The sequence below is a fragment of the Leptosomus discolor genome, chromosome 7 (assembly GCF_034619465.1).
Source record: "Leptosomus discolor isolate bLepDis1 chromosome 7, bLepDis1.hap2, whole genome shotgun sequence".
Classification (NCBI taxonomy): domain Eukaryota; kingdom Metazoa; phylum Chordata; class Aves; order Leptosomiformes; family Leptosomidae; genus Leptosomus; species Leptosomus discolor.
Genome location: NC_141397.1, coordinates 38,691,715 through 38,703,119, shown reverse-complemented (window position 1 = coordinate 38,703,119; position 11,405 = coordinate 38,691,715). Strand labels below are relative to the sequence as shown.

At 46.9% G+C, this 11,405-nt stretch overlaps 2 protein-coding genes across 2 annotated transcripts; one reads left to right on the top strand and one right to left on the bottom strand.

Moving 5' to 3' along the window:
* Nucleotides 1-908: 908 nt before the first annotated feature.
* On the bottom strand, nt 909-2,218 carry CEP19 (centrosomal protein 19). The gene is made up of 2 exons (XM_009960157.2): nt 2,059-2,218; nt 909-1,779 (listed from the first exon to the last, which is right to left on the bottom strand). The coding sequence occupies exons 1-2, from the start codon at nt 2,186-2,188 to the stop codon at nt 1,418-1,420; spliced, it is 492 nt and encodes a 163-aa protein (XP_009958459.1). The 5' UTR covers nt 2,189-2,218; the 3' UTR covers nt 909-1,417.
* A 2,985-nt stretch (nt 2,219-5,203) lies between these two features.
* Nucleotides 5,204-10,711, top strand: PIGX (phosphatidylinositol glycan anchor biosynthesis class X). Its single transcript, XM_086467866.1, has 6 exons — nt 5,204-5,279; nt 5,891-5,954; nt 6,374-6,515; nt 7,432-7,645; nt 8,886-8,986; nt 10,062-10,711. Exons 1-6 carry the CDS (start codon nt 5,204-5,206, stop codon nt 10,233-10,235), a joined length of 771 nt encoding a protein of 256 aa, XP_086323992.1. The 3' UTR covers nt 10,236-10,711.
* Nucleotides 10,712-11,405: the final 694 nt, after the last annotated feature.

The following is an 11,405-nucleotide window of genomic DNA, read 5'->3' as shown; positions in this document are numbered from 1 at the left end:
TTCCATTTCTCTTCTGAACTGAAGACTCTCTTGGACAACTATAAGCTCACTCATCTTCTCCAGTGATGACAAAGTACAGTGGTTTAACTGACACTTGTTTCAGATTTTTCACAGAACTGACTCATTTCAGGGTGTAGGAGGGAGAGCTCTCCCAAAACCCAGCTTCTGTGCTATGATATGATGTCTTATTGATAAAATTGACATGTTTTAATTCACTCGTGGTTGCAAGAAGGAAGACAGGAACTAGTCTTGGAGGCAGTTTACAGCTTACCTCGGGCGTTCGTTTGTGGAGGCCACTCAACTCAGGAGGAAGGCCCATCCCATTCACAGCCACCCAGGCTCAGAGAGCCAAAACCTGGGAAGCTTTTGGAGTCGCATAATTGTCTAACGGATCCTAAGCTTAGTTCTCCGATTATTACCAGAGAGCAGGATGTGGCAAGTACAAAACAGCTGAGGTAGCAGGTGGGATTAAAAACTTCAGTGGGATGAGTTAAATATTTGTGTGCAGAGATGAGCTTCTCAGTGACCACCAAAACATGGAGGACCTTTTGCTTTAGCTTTACTTGTCATGTCAGGTACTCCCTGAGCATGATTTTGAGTGGAACTACAGTCCGATGAGGCAGCAGGGGTAAAGGTTCTGTTTTACTCTAAAACCACCCCCCAGCCTTTGTGACCTTCTACTATGCTACTTTTGTTTTTTTTTTTTTTTTTTTTTTTTTTTTTTTTCCCCAGATAGTTGAAGCACATTTTCCCAGAACTGAGCTTTTACTCAGAAAGCATCATCTGGTAGGATAAGGAAGCAAAACACCTCACTTCAGCAGTTTGAAATCACTGTATTTTCAAAAGTACTTTCAAGACTAATTTATTTTCTAGATATTGCATTTCTTAAATATGGGGATTTCTGTTTGTGTAAGTGGAAGCTGGAGATTTAAGCATTGCTCAGGAAATAAAAGTAATATTCTCAATGTGGTGTTGATTTGTCCAGAAAGACTAATACATATTTAACATTTCAGCAAGTGATAAGACATAAATATTTAACACTTTGTTTTCAGGCAAAGCTGAATAGAAATTGCAGCAAGGCAAGCTGGCGAGGTTTTCAGCCAAAGCTGACTGAAATGTAAACAAATGAAAGATTAAATAATTTAAAATTATTTTAGGCACTCACACATAGGAAAAGACTAAAATCACCCGATAAGTTCAGCTCCCCCAGCTTCCATTTCATCAAGTCTGGCTTCTTCAACAAAGCTTGCTTAAGCCTGGAGCTGCTGTAGCACCTTAGGCCTTGGGTTCTCCGTATCCAACGTAAGGTGCACGAGTGGAGAACAATGCAGGAGAACATGTACGCTGACATCATTCTCTTGGTTAGGACTGCGAGATTTGTCTTTGAACTGCCCATCCAAGACATCTTTGTCCAGAATCACATTTCTTCACCTGACTCCACATCCCATCCACAAGACTCCAGCTGCTCATCCTGCGGAAACTCAACCTCAATGTCATAGATGAAATCTGGGTCGTCCTTCTTCTTTCTGTTCTTTTCGAAGACCTCATCCATGATGCTCTTCCTTCTGGCTAGTTCCTTGTCATCTAGTTTGTTCATATCCTCTTCTGGGTCAATGGTGTCCTCCCGTTGAAACTTTCCCAAGCTCTCAGCCAGGCTCTCTCCTCCCAGGTGACCCTTCAGCAAACTGTACAGCTTCTCTAGCTGACACAGGGAGACTCCCTCTAGGTAAGCCTTGTGCCGAGGGTTAGTCTTCAGCTGCTCAGCAGCCACTCTGCAGTCTGAAGAGAAAGCCCCTGTGAAGACTTAGAGCTGCAAGCAACTCTCTTCCCATAAACAGATCCTCTTCTCCCAAACCCTCACAAGTGAGACCTCCAGACTCAGCAGGGCCACTACTCAGGTGAAGCTGTAGCCTTGGGCTCCTCAGGAGGAACAGCATTACCCCAAACGAACCCCTCTTTGCGCTCCCTGCATGCTGGTAAGAAGCTACCCAGCGGTTACTAAAAGCGCTGTTACCAACTGGTTGTTCCCCTTGCTGTGCCTGGCCCCGAGTAACGCACCTGAGAACTTGGAGAAATTTCTGACGGGCATGATGCGCTGACGAGTCTTATTCTTGCTGTCGTCTCGGTAGATCAGGATGACAGATGGGGGCTGAAAGCAGACGCCGCACTTCTTTGCAATGTAAGTCATTATGGTCCTCACTGCTGGCTGAAGCGTGGTCAGCTTTGTCAGAGATGCCTTCAGCCACCTCTAGGCTCACTGAAAAACAGGTAAATGAAAAAGGGAAAGAAAGCATGAGCGTCTCTCAATACTGTGCTTTTTATCAGGGTTAGAGTGACACAAGTTCAGCAAAACCACGCAGGCAGGGTGTCAGTCCGCCTGATTTCTGAAATTTCAGAAGCTGAACGTGTCCCTGTGAGCTGGGTGCCAGGGCACGGAGCGACTCCCAGCTGCTGGTTTACACCTGTGCCTCTACTTGGCCAGGATTCCAAATCACACAGAGGTAAATTGTTTGGTCTATCAGCTAAGTTAAGTACTACACAGTCAAATGATACTTAAAAGATGGGGTTTTTTTAATAGTCATGCATTTTTTAAAATTAAAAAAGTCATGAAACAGTAAATCAATGTACTACAGTTTCTTCACAAACAACATTTACTGCCTCTTATACCCATGGCTCTGGAAAGCCAGGAACTGCCTACCTGCCAAGCCCTTTTCTGCTCTAACCACCAGGCTTTTAACTTCGTATTGCCTGGTAGTTCATGTCAAAGTTCCAGGTGGGACTTTAGGGAGAATCCATTTTTTTCAGTACAGATATAATGATACTTTTTTGTTGTAAGGTTTTTTGAAAAAAAAAAAAAAAAAAAACCTTCAGAAAAATGCAGATAAAACAATTTGAAATGTCTTGGCACCCCACTGCGTTTCCACAAAATGAAATCTGGATGTTGCAAGAGGTGCAACAAAGAGAGAATTCTATCGTACACACTTGTTTGCTTTGAGAAGATACGAAGTGATTGGTATGGTTCAAATAGCCTTTACTGGTCTCTGTTTCTGTCACAAACCTGGGGATATCATAGCCTTTATTTCATATAATGAGGGAGAACCTTGCATCCCTAATGTTGATGTATGTAACACTGGAATTCCCCCTTTTTTAAAAAAAAAATATTTTAAGAGGAGGGGTACCTAGTGTACCTAATCAGGTTTTGTAAAGCTCTCTTACAGTTTCAGAGTGATCTCAATACAGCACCAGACCTGTAACCAATTACACATGGGACACAGAGAGAGAAAAGATTCAGAAATGAAGCCCAAAATTAATTAAAATTCCTTATTAGGCGACAATGAAACTACAAATTCATTTTAAAGCAAGATGTTCAACCGTTTACTCCTTCTCAAACTAAAACACACTATCAATGAAACTGAAAAGCTGAGAATTTACAAGTGACAAACGGAAATGCTTTTTATACAGCACAGTATTGCGGGTAGAGCTTAAGCTACAAAGTGTTCATGAAGGTCAAGAATATCTTAAGATTTGAACATGCTGAGCTGCTGTGCATGTGGGCAGAGGAACCGAGAACTTTTGTCTTAATTAAAAGGTGGAGGAAGGGGGCGGGTGGGGAGGAAGTGCCGAGCGACCCACTAACCTATGGCCGTGGTACATAGATAGCAAGAACGTACTGTATAAACCAGATTTTTGTTGGGAGCCCCACTGAAGGAGTTTCCCCAAAATGAAATTTGGACTGCGGAACTCTCTGGTATCAGCGTGTCGGTCTGCTGCTTCATTAAAGGGGTTAATCCGTAACAATCCTTTTTATTCTTCTCTGAAGTATTTTGTCTTGCAAGAGGAAAAGGGGAACGTCAGCCTGACTGGCAGCAGCAGCAGCTTCTCTTTTTCTGCCTTATCACATTGGTCCCTGCCCAACACGCTCTTGAGAATTCCTCAGCATCAGCTCTGTCCCCTTTTCGAGTCAGATGAAGTATCAGAGGAGACTTCAAGATCCAAATCCTCTGCAGATCTTCTTTCTCAGCTTAGTGTACAACACTGAATGCACGTGATATTTTTCTTTCGGTTTTAAATAAGCGAAAATATGCCAAACATGAAGGTTATCTCCTTCTCTGACCGCCCTACAGACTGCAGCAAGGCAAACTAAGACATGATACCCAAAGCCTTAATGTATGACTCCAAATCAAGAAGAATTGCACTAATCTCCAAAAGCTACTTCAAAGTTGAGTTGAAAAGCCTTCCTTTGTTAAAACCCATGTAGGGAAGAGCTGAAATTTGCAGTAGTGTTCTTGATATCGAAAATCAATGAAAGCTGCTCTACCGTTTGCTTTTAAATAGTTCTGTGAGTCAGGCAGCAAAGCCGATGTCTCTCAAGAGCCACTTTCAGTATCTCAAAGTGAGAAACGATGCTTCAAACTGAACAGAAATGGCTTTTTAAAGGGTCACCGACAATCACACCAGTGGGCCTCCACCTCTGAAATGGCAAGTTAGTCCTGAGGTGAGAAATACAGACGTGAGGAGAAGCCGTTCGGACCCACGTAAAAAAGGTTTCATATCTTCAGAGAATGCAGGCAGCAAGCGTCGCTACCAGGCTGATTTCGTAGCTCTGAAACATAAATAGGTGGGGTTTTTTTTTGCCTTGCCAGTGTCCGTGCTGCAGCAGAGCTATTTTTGCCATTAAAAAGTCGCTCTTCTATCGCTTCTCTCCGCCAGACGAGCAAACCCCGAGGGCTTTCTGAGCGGTCGAGGCCCAAACGTTGAGAGAGAAGGGAACTGGGTTCCTCCTTCCCGCCTCTCGCCGCCTCTCGCCGCCTCTCGCCCCCTCCCCTCCCCTCCCCTCCCCTCCCCTCCCCTCCCCTCCGGTGGCGGCGGCGGCGGCGGGACCGGGCAGGGAAGCGCGCCCCCCAACAGCGGCCTCCACCCGCTCCGCTCCGCCGGGGCTTCCCCTGGGCGGTTGCCGCAGCTACGGCCGCGCCGCCGGGGCCTTGCTCCGCCGGTTCGCTCCGGGCTGCCCGCGCAGCGCCTGCGGCAGGCGGCGGCGGCTGGTCGGTGCCTGCCGCTGCGGACCGGCCCGCCGCGTTAGGACCAGCGGCGAGGCTGAAGCGCCGGGGCAGCGTTTAGCGGAGGGTGCCGCGGAGCGTGGGGCAGATAAACCCCGCGGGGTCAGGCGTGCGCCGAGGGCGCCCGGAGCGGGAGCGAGGTCGCCATGGCGGGCGGGCGGCGGCGCCGCCGCCGCGAGGCGGTGCTAGGCGCCGGGCTGTCCACCCTACTCTGCGTCCTCTGTGAGTACCCGCCCGGGCCGGCCGCGGTGGAACGGCGCCCTGTTGGCCCAGCGCGGGGGAGCCGGGCCCGCGGGCGGCTCCCTGCGCTTCCCGCTGCTGCGGGAGCCGGGGCTGGGTGAGGGCGGCCGGGCGGCCCCGGGCCCGTGCAGAGGCGGTGGGCGCCTTTCCCCTCGCCTAGAGCTCGGCCGAGCCGCGGTTCTGGGCGGCGCCGGCTGATTAGAGCCGGCCGGGCTGCGTGTGTCCGTAAGCACCGGCGGGGGAAAGCGCCTTGGCGCAGCCCCTGCCCGCCGCCGGGTCCAAGTGTGAGCGCCTGAGGCCCTGCTGTACCGACATCGGACGGTTCGGGCTTGTATCTCGAAGATATTTATTTACGCCCGCGCAGAGCTGTGCGCACTTACGCGTTCGTAGGGCCGGGTTCTGGCTTTGGCAACAGTAGCTGAGTCAGTGGGCTCGGAAACTGCGGAGTGCAGTGAAATAGCGTTTCCCCTCTGCCGTGAGAGGTTTGCGTATGTGTTGATAGATTATACAACTTGTTAAAGTTGTCTCCCTGTGTGATAATCACACGTGCTGCTCTGTACACACCGTTACTTGTTGGTTCTGCATTACCTTAGGTGTACGGGCTACTTGTCGGGATGCCACTGTCACGCAGGAGATTCTGAAAGAGGGCTTTCATAGGTGAGTTGTCACCCTGGTGCTGCTGGGTAATTTTACATGTGAAGAAGCTTCTGATTCGTGCACAGTTGTATCAACTCACTGAGCTGTGCTCCGTAGGCAGGGCTAGGCACTAGGAATCATGACAAAGTAATTATCGATTCCAAGCTGTAGGGGAGGAAGAACAGGAGGCCGCTTTCTGAGATCTGTGTGGAGGCCGTTGGTGGTTCTGAGAAGTGAACAAAGTGAAACTTCATTTGGTCAGGGATGCAGAGTTAGGGTGAACTACATCATCCTAACCAGAGCAGGACAGCGTGGTTCAGCAGGGAACTGTTTTCTGAATGTGTCGCATGGGAGCTGCCTCTGCATGTTTCTCTCGGGTGGTTTTGTGCCATCTTTTGAAGGGCAGGTATAAACGTTTTGCTTCTGTTGCTTGTTTGAAGGGATCTGCTGGTGAAGGTAGAACTCGGTGTAGCGGGGGAGGATGCAGGAGGATGCACGGTGGCAGCTAGAACTCGTCTTCCACCAGGAATCTACGTGGATCCCTATGAGCTGGCAACGCTGCAGCAGCACAATTTAACAAAGGTAACGATCCCAAAGCTGAGACATCTGGCAGTTACTCAGATAAGGACGAATATGCTCAGGAAGTTGTAATCTCTGGTCATTATCTGGCTTGTCAAATCAAGGTGAGTAATTCTTTTTCCTGGAAGGAGATGCTGCACAGTTATCTCTTCATGACATCTCACTGTATCTCTCGATCAGCATTGCCTGGTGCAGGGCATTTTGTGTCCGGTGCTGCTGGTATTTCTACATGTAGGCATGTGTACCAGTGAGTTGCTGCAACCCTGCTCAGCCCCAGATGAGCAGCTATGGTAAAGCTATTCAGGGGGCAAAGATGGAAGGTTACCCCCACAAAAGAGGGTGTGATGAGCTCCAAGTGGTGTGTCCTGCATTTGGATCGAGTAGCTTCACAGCTCTTTTCATCATGGCTTTCTGTGTTCTTTCCAGTCTTTGCTTCGCATTGTAGGTAGAGAGATGTGCTGAGGCTGTGCTAAGGTAATCTCCTCAGGTGCTAAATTCCATTAAAACATACGGATGCAAAGAGTCTGGGCGACTTCTGCTGTTGGGACCCTTGCAGGTGCTGGTATGGCCTTGCTTACATGCACCATTAAGCTAATACCTCTTGGGCTTGGCTATAGGCATGGTTGCACTCTCAACTTTTCACACGTAAGAATTGCTCATTGGAGAGGGACTTGAAAAGTTATTTTGGAACAGCTTAAGGACAGACTTTCCAACTTGATCTTCCTGACCATGAAATCAGGCCCAGTGTTAGAAAACAGAATGAGGAAAATAGTTTTCCCTTCTGATGCTGCAGTAGGCTACCACAGCAGACAGCTTAAATCCCAGAATCATCCACAAACTGTTCATACTTTTTTCCCCTGCATCCCTCCCTTATGTTGATTCTGACTGCAACCACATCTGTATCTTTCCCCACTTGCAGGCGGTGTTAATTCCTCATGTCATTGATTTGGAGGCTCCCGAGTACTTAGCCACAGATCTTCTTCTGCTCCTGTACATGGAACCCGACCATCGGTGCTCTCACTGTTTTAGAGCTGCCTTGCCTGTGCACGGTCGGTACCACCAGCCGGCAGAAGAGAGTGAGGAAGCGTTGGTTGTTCTGCAGAGCCCAGAAATACTGCTCTGTTGCTGCGACAGTGAGATTCTCATTATGTGTTCTTTTGGGGAGAGAGGAATAACTGTGGGCAATCTAGAGCTTGGAATCCAGTTCTGTGTTTGTTGTCTGGAGATGGAGCTCTTGGTAGGCATGTGAACACGAGGGGAAGATAGTGTCCCTGACAAAGACCATGTTGTCTTCCTCTTTGAATGCTGCTGCTGCCTGACCAAAGGCAGACTGTCAACAGGATTCTTGCATTGCTGTTGTTTTACCCTTGCACTGCAGCAGGCTCTTTGGGCTCCTTTGCCTGTTCGTCCCAGCAGGCCCTGGCTTGTTAAAGGTCAGCTGCTTGGACCGTGTTTTTACAGTATTTCTCTTGACAGCTGAAACCATGCAGGGCATATTGAATATCCACTATCATGTATTTAGAGTAATCAAAGTATTCTAATAGTTTATAACACTTTTTTTCCTGCGTTCCCTATATGTAAGCGGGAAATGCAGAAAACTGCGTGCCTGAGTTTGGAGTCTCGGACTCCTGTGAAACAAGAACCCGATATCCACTGACAAGGAATATTTTAAATTACATGAACAGTGAAACTTGACATTTTTGCCACAAATTCTATTTCCTTTCACAAAATCATTCTTGCCAAGTCAAATGTGCTAATGATTCTCAGCTCCTTTATCTTCACTTGCACGTTATTTGAGGAATGATTTTCTGGGATGAACTTAGGTGCAGGGAAGACTGTCTGGTCAGTTGAAAAAGGGATGTGAAATCTTCCCATTTTTCTGCCACATTTACTACTTATGAGCAAGAAAACATATTTATTATTAATATGAAAGCATTTAAAGTGTTGGAGGGGAGATCTTGCATGTGCCAACAGGAGACACAACAAGGAGGAATGGAAGAATGACTTTGTTTTGGGGGAAGAGAAATTATAACTGTGTGACTAAAGTTGAGGGGTCTACAGGGCAATGATGGTTTCTTTTTGTCTTGTTAAGGACAGAAGGGCCAAGATGCCACACAGGTGGGATTGATTTTTGGGTACCTACTGTATCAGGAAGGGAAGAGTTGCAAAAGTTCATGCAAAGGACTGCCCAGCACCACTTTGACCGCACAGGTTAGCTGGCACATTTCTGTCAGTGCTGTTTCACCTGTTGGCTTTCAGGAAGTAGATTCTGTTGAGCTGTTGTGGAGGAAAGATACTTCATTTGGAAAAGTCTTGCAGGTCATATTGCTTCATCCCATCTGGACCCCACTGATGTATTAATGTTCTCCGTAGGTCGCTGGTCAGCAGAGTGCTGTAAGCCTGTGGAAGGGGATGCTCCCTGTTCAGGCAAAACCCACGGTCCCTGTCAGTGGTGCAGTGTAATGCACAAACCTGTGAGTTCTTATTTCTGGTGGGAATTTGTGGGTTTCTCTTAATAACTGCTGCCTCCCCCCCCCCCCATGATTAGTAGCTTCCACAGCACAGGAACTAGTCAGTAAAAGACTAGTTGTGTGATTCTCCTCTTTAGGGAGGCTCCCTTCTTCCTTTCTGACTGGCTTTTAATGGATGTTCTCCTGCCCCTCTGACATGCTTGTAGTCACTGTGGGCTCTTCTAGTCCTTTATGATGGCTGTTCTCCTCACCTTTTTTAATAGTTTACTTGGAATTCTAGGATATAATCAGCAGTGGTCAAATTAAGAAAGGTCTTTGCAAAATAGGTGCCTCAGAGGAGTAGCAAAGTGGAAAACTCCTTTATGATCTAACTAAAGGAGGGGTAAAACCCCCAAGATTGAAGGGATAACATCTTAAAAAAAGGCCACTTCTGTTTCTCTGGTTGTTATCTGATTGGCTAAGTATCTAGGAAAAGGGGAGGTTTCTTTGTAGTCAAAGCTAAGGAAAGTTGGATCTTTAGTGTTGTCAACAACTACCTTTGGTACTCAGAAGGGTTGCAGTAGCGTAGGGATTCAGAAATAAGGCTAATTTGTCTTGTAACAAATCTGTTGTTTTTGTAATGCACGTGCCTTGTTGTATTTGAGATACCTGCAGACGGCTGGGATATCTGCAGCCCTTGTCCAAAAACGTTTTGGAGCTTTCTTCATCACAGAGAAACCAAATAGTCATTTGCCTTGGAGAAAACTGGCTTTTCAGTGATCTGTGGAATGCTCATTCTGAGAGGTGCTTTTCCATGCTGTATGACATACATGTCCTCAATGGCAAGCCTGTTGTAAGACCAAAGATAGACAAATGGCTGCCATTTAAAATGGTAGCAGATAAATTTATTGAGCTTTGTGCTGCAGGAGTGGCTGGCGCTCTGTTTGCTGAAAGGCGGTGTCCCATCTCAGTTTTGATTTCAAATCCCAGAAGAAGCCTTAGCAAAGGGCTAATTAGTGGTCTGGTTACTAACCCTCTTGAGTTGCAGTCGAAAAGAAATAGCTTGTTAAATGTGTAATCTGTTTGTTTTCCTTTGTAGGTGTACGAGGAATCGATTTTGCGGGTTCCAGTGGGACTCAGGCAACATAGTTCCTTAGTGTGTGTTGTGACTCTTCTGGCCACGGTGTTCTGTTTCAGTCTGATTCTCGCAGCTGTATGCAAATATGGAGACTTCTCCCTGGGGACCTGCTCAGAACAAAGAAACATGGAATGACTGACCTCCATCCAGCAAAACCAGATGGGTTACATAGGAATATGTGAAGAGACATAATAACTGGGAGGGATTAGCTGCTCTTGGTCAAATTAGAGTAGAAAGAGTTTAGAAAATTTGAAAGAAATTTCACCCTATTTCAGAAGCAGAAAGAATAACCCTTGGAAGGGAAAAGCTGGTGAAAAGATACTAACTAGACGCAAATATCTAAAAGATTTGCCGTCAAAACAGCTGATAAATACAAGGAAATGGAGAGGAAATGACTTAATGGAAAACCTGAGTTGCTCTGGATTGACAGAAGAGCTCAGTTGCTGTTTCTCATTGTCAGTAGGTGGCAGTGTGAGCTTACAGTATTCCTGGGGACTGCTGGTGGAGAAAATAGGTTTTATTCCCTGTAAGCTCAGAGTTAAGTTAGTAAAAGCAGGTGATTTCGGGGAGTGTGTGAGGGGGATGAATGAATGAAAATTCTGATTTTCAGATTCTGTCCTGCTTTTGAGTGCTCTGTGCGCAGCCGAGACTTTGCATCAGCAGAATCGGCCTTTCATCGCTGTCCAGCTGTAGCTTCAGGATCTCTTGGTCATCTTTCTGCTTCTGCTGGAATTCAATAGAGAGCTCGTCTTGTGACTTTGCCCACGACAGGTTGGCAAGTGCTCTGACACTGGGCTCTTGTTTTTCCTTGACTGTGCTGAATGATGATGGCTGCACCAGTGTTTCATCCACTACCTCAGAGGAGTCAGGCACTGCATCTGCTTGGGGGAAGGGAGAAATCAAAGAGAACAATTGCTGAGAGCTCTGGCGGCCTGTTTAACCACGCGAGCGCAGCAGGGCTGTGGGCCAGCGTTGTGACAGTTGTCTCCGAGTGAGATTCTTAATTGCCAGAGTTGGGGTTGTTCTTGTGCTCGCTATCACGCAGGTAATTCTGTGTTGCGGTCTGATGCTTGGAACGGCAACATCCCGGATTGCCACTCAGCTCTGGCAGGTCTTTATCACCTGAAAGCTCACAGGTTTGCTTTTTTTTTTTAACATTGGATAATACCAGTGAAAATCACAGGTTGAATTCCTTAGAGCAAACTGCCTGATGTCATAACCTAGTGAAAGTGAATGGTAATGTCCTTTGGACAGACATGAAAAAAGTGGTAAAAATATACAAATGGATGATTTGGAAATTGTACA